The sequence below is a fragment of the Electrophorus electricus genome, chromosome 24 (assembly GCF_013358815.1).
Source record: "Electrophorus electricus isolate fEleEle1 chromosome 24, fEleEle1.pri, whole genome shotgun sequence".
Lineage (NCBI taxonomy): Eukaryota > Metazoa > Chordata > Actinopteri > Gymnotiformes > Gymnotidae > Electrophorus > Electrophorus electricus.
This window is the reverse complement of record NC_049558.1, coordinates 11,839,945-11,844,944: the sequence shown is the minus strand read 5'-3', so window position 1 is coordinate 11,844,944 and position 5,000 is coordinate 11,839,945. Positions and strand designations below refer to the sequence as shown.

Here is a 5,000-nt window from a genome sequence, read left to right as displayed (position 1 = left end):
ATAGATAAAATAGATATAAATTAATAGAGTAAGATATAGATAAATAGAGTTAGACATAAATTAATAGAATTAGATGTAGATAAAATGGTTAGATATAAATTAATAGAATTTGATATAGATAAAATACTTATAGATTAATGGAGTTAGATATAGATAAATAGAATTATACAGAGATAAAATAGTTAGGTATAGATTAATAGTTAGAGATAGATAAATAGAATTATACATAGATAAAAGAGTTAGGTATAGATTAATGGAGTTAGAGATAAATAAATAGAATTATACATAGATAAAATAGAGTTATGTATAGATTAATAGAGTTAGATATAGATAAATAGATGTTAATTTTTGATAGATAGATGATTGTGGTGTTTAAAGGAAAAGTGTAGCATTACTGAGGTATTTGGTGGGGTGATATTGAGACTGCTTGAGGTGTTTGAGTGTGAAGTTAGAGAGGTGTTGTGTACCTCAAGGTAGTTGACTTATAATCAGAAGATTCCTGGTTCAAATCCCACCAGTGCCAAGTTGCCACTGTTGGGCCCCTGAACAAGACCCTTAACCCTCAATTACTCAAATTGTACTCAGTCAGAATTGTAAATTGCTTTGGATTAAAGCGTCAGATAAATGTAAATGTTGTTTGGTGGGGACAAACTGGTTTAGGACAATGGTTGGTGTTAACGGTAACTGTGGTGTTAATGGTTACTGTAGTGTTCGTTGGGGTGGTATTAACGGTAACTGGTGTTTGATGGGGTGGTGTTAACGGTAACTGTGGTGTTAATGGTAACTCTTATTGGTTCCAGTCCCAGGTCTGGGGCCTGTCCCTGTGCAGCTCAGCACTCCAACAGGACCCCATAAACCCTTGAGCCGCACGCGCTCAGAGCCGCTGCCCCAGAGCCCACATGCTCTGCACTCACACCTGCTCCAACAGCAACACAGTGCTCAGCTGCTGGAGAGACTCAAACAGCAGACACACCTAGGCAAGGTGAGCTCGCTCGCAAACACACACACACGATTACTCACACGTATAATCGGCGTTACCTGCAACGTGTGTGTGTGTTTTGCAGCTCATGTCAAAATCAAGTGAGAAACCGAGACTCCGGCAGATCCCTTCTGAGGACATGGACTCAGAAGAGGTGGGGCCATCGTCCACTGATGCTCACCAGAGCAGGAGCAGGGCTGAGTCACGGAGGGAGGTGGAGAATCAAGAGGAGCAACTCAACATACAACAGACACTCATACTCAACCAGGTACACACATACACACACACACACGTATACACACATACACGCATGTATACACACACATACATACACAAGTACACATACGTACACATACATATACACACACGTACACATACACACATGTATACACACGTATATATACACATGTATACACCCACACACACGTATACACACACATGTACACACACCACACACGTACACATATACATACATACACACACACACACACACACACACACACACATGTACACACACCACACACGTACACACATATACACGTACACGTATACACACACACACACCACACACATATACATACATACATACATACACACACACACACACACATATATACGAACACACAAACGTGTACACACACGTACACATACACATTCACACACCACACACACACATATACACACATACACACACCACACATACACACACATTACACACACAAACACGTATACACGCGCGCACACACACACATTCACACACCACACCCACACGTACACACACACACATTTACAGAAACACAGACACATACATACACACGCACACACAAACAGACAGTACATTCTAAGTAAGGGGAAATGCATTCAAGTACAAACACCACAGTTTTAGAAGATATTGAACAGCCTTCTAGATGGTGATATCCCTCTTTGGTGATATCCCTCATCATGCAGCAGGGGGAGACAGATGTAAGTTTTTTGTAGTTAGGTATAGACTCACACAACCAGAGTCATTCTAAATGTTCAGATCTACAACAGATGTTGTGCAGGTAGAGCCAGGTGTTAGAAGGTGGAACTATAAACTCTAAACTCCATATTATACTCAATATTATCTCTAATAACAGACTTAGGATACTAATAATTACAGATAACAGCAATTACTGTGAATGAATCACAGGATCTATGTTACATATATCATACATTTGTGATTTTACCCCACATCCTGACAAGGTGTAAAATTGAAACCGTGCGTGCGCGTGCGTGTGTGCAGTCACGTCTGTGGGAGACACAGAAACAGCTTCAGCAGTTACGCAGGCAGACAGCCCACATGGAGACGCTGGCAGTCCCCATTATGTTCAGTGGTCTCCACCGCCCGCTGTCCCGTGCAAAGTCCTCGCCTGCGTCCACCTCTCTCACGCTGCCCGAGAAAACCATGGCAACGGAGCCCTCACAGAGCCAACCAGTCTTCACTACCGGTAAGAGTTATGACCAATCAGAGCTCACTCACATAGGACCAGGTCAGACTCGGTCTAACGTTCAGTTTATATGCTTAATAGTCGTTGTGTTTCTTGAATCTGTGTGTGTGTGTGTGTGTGTGTGTGTGTGTGTGTGTGTGTGTGTGTGTGTGTGTGTGTGTGCGCGCATGTTTCACCAGGCCTGGTGTATGACTCTCAGATGCTGAAACACCAGTGTACATGTGGTGATAACAGCAGTCACCCTGAGCATGCTGGGAGAATTCAGAGCATCTGGTCTCGTCTGCAGGAGCGGGGCTTGCGTGGCCAGTGTGAGGTACTACACTCACTTTCGCCCACTAATGGCCTGCCCATGAATGAATGGCTTGACCTTCACATCTGAAACTGACTTATATCTTTGTCTGAAACTAATATATAACTGATATACACTAAAACTAAAACCAATATATAACTAATATACGCTAAAACTAATATATAACTGATATACACTAAAACTAAAACCAATATATAACTAATATACTCTAAAACTAATATATAACTGATATGCACTAAAACTAATATATAGCTAATATACACTGTAACTAATATATAACTGATATACACTGAAAGTAATATATAACTGATATACACTGAAACTAATGTATAATTAACATACACAAACTAATGTAAAGAGTTATATTCAATATCCTCAACCTCTCTCACTTTCTCTCATTCTGTCTCTCTCTCTCCCTCCCTCTCACTTGTTCTGCCTCTCTCTCTCTCTGTCTCTCTCCCTCTCTCTCTCACTCTTTCATGTAGAGTATTCGGGGTAGAAAGGCCACTCTTGAGGAGCTACAGTCTGTTCATACTGAGCGTCATGTCCTGTTATATGGCACGAACCCCCTTAACCGCCTCAAACTGGACAACCGCAACCTCGCTGGTAACACACACACACACACACACTCATATATACACACACTCATATACACACACACACACACTCATATACACACACACTCATACACGCGCACACACACACACTAACCATTCACACACACACATGCTCATTATGATTACATGTACACAAGTCAGAACAACAGTACACAGTATAAATATACTCACATATAGTTTTAAAGTAATTCTGTGTGAATGTGTGACAAATGAAAAGCAGAAAAAAATAGCTTGTTGTTTGAATGAAAGCTAATTACTAATCCACATCATTCTTCATCCATCAGGTATCCTGTCCCAAAGAATGTTCATAATGCTGCCCTGTGGAGGTGTGGGGGTGAGTGAAGAGAACACACACACACATATATACATACACACACTCATATATACACACACATACACACACACTCATATATACATACACACACACACACATACACACATGCACACACACATACACACACGCACACACACATACACACACTCATATATATACACACACACTCATATACACACACATACACACACACTCATATACACACACATACACACACACTCATACACACACATACATACATACTCATACACACACACACTCATATACACACACGCATACACACACACACTCATATATATACACACACACACACTCATACACACACTCATTGTATATATATATACACACACACACATACACACTCATATACACACACACATACACATACAGACGCACACACACACACTCATATACACACACACATACATACACATACAGACGCACACACACACACACTCATATACACACACACACACACACACTCATATACACACACACACACACTCATATATATACACACACACACTCATATACACACACACATACACATACAGACGCACACACACACACACTCATATACACACACACATACACACACACATACAGACGCACACACATGCACACACACTCATATATATACACACACACACACTCATACACACACTCATTGTATATATATACACACACACACACACTCATATATATACACACACACTCATACACACACTCATTGTATATATATACACACACACACACATACACACTCATATACACACACACATACACATACAGACGCACACACACACACACTCATATACACACACACATACACATACAGACGCACACACACACACACACTCATATACACACACACACACACACTCATATATATACACACACACACTCATATACACACACACATACACACACACATACAGACGCACACACATGCACACACACTCATATATATACACACACACACTCATACACACACTCATTGTATATATATACACACACACACACTCATATATATACACACACACTCATACACACACTCATTGTATATATATATATATATACACACACACACACACATACACACTCATATACACACACACATACACACACACTCATATATACACACACGCATACACACACACACACTCATATATATACACACACACACTCATACACACACTCATTGTATATATATATATACACACACACACACACATACACACTCATATACACACACACATACACACACACTCATATATACACACACGCATAC

At 40.3% G+C, this 5,000-nt stretch overlaps 1 protein-coding gene across 5 annotated transcripts in view; it reads left to right on the top strand.

The window, feature by feature from the left end:
* The window catches only part of hdac7a (histone deacetylase 7a), a 62,722-nt gene that overhangs the window by 42,713 nt on the left and 15,009 nt on the right, over window positions 1-5,000 (top strand). For all 5 annotated transcript variants that reach the window (XM_035522559.1, XM_035522560.1, XM_035522561.1 and 2 more), the window contains 6 exons: window positions 801-982; window positions 1,065-1,247; window positions 2,244-2,448; window positions 2,628-2,761; window positions 3,244-3,364; window positions 3,660-3,709. In XM_035522559.1, coding sequence (XP_035378452.1) covers window positions 801-982; window positions 1,065-1,247; window positions 2,244-2,448; window positions 2,628-2,761; window positions 3,244-3,364; window positions 3,660-3,709 — 875 coding nt within the window. The remainder of the gene's footprint in view (window positions 1-800; window positions 983-1,064; window positions 1,248-2,243; window positions 2,449-2,627; window positions 2,762-3,243; window positions 3,365-3,659; window positions 3,710-5,000) is intronic.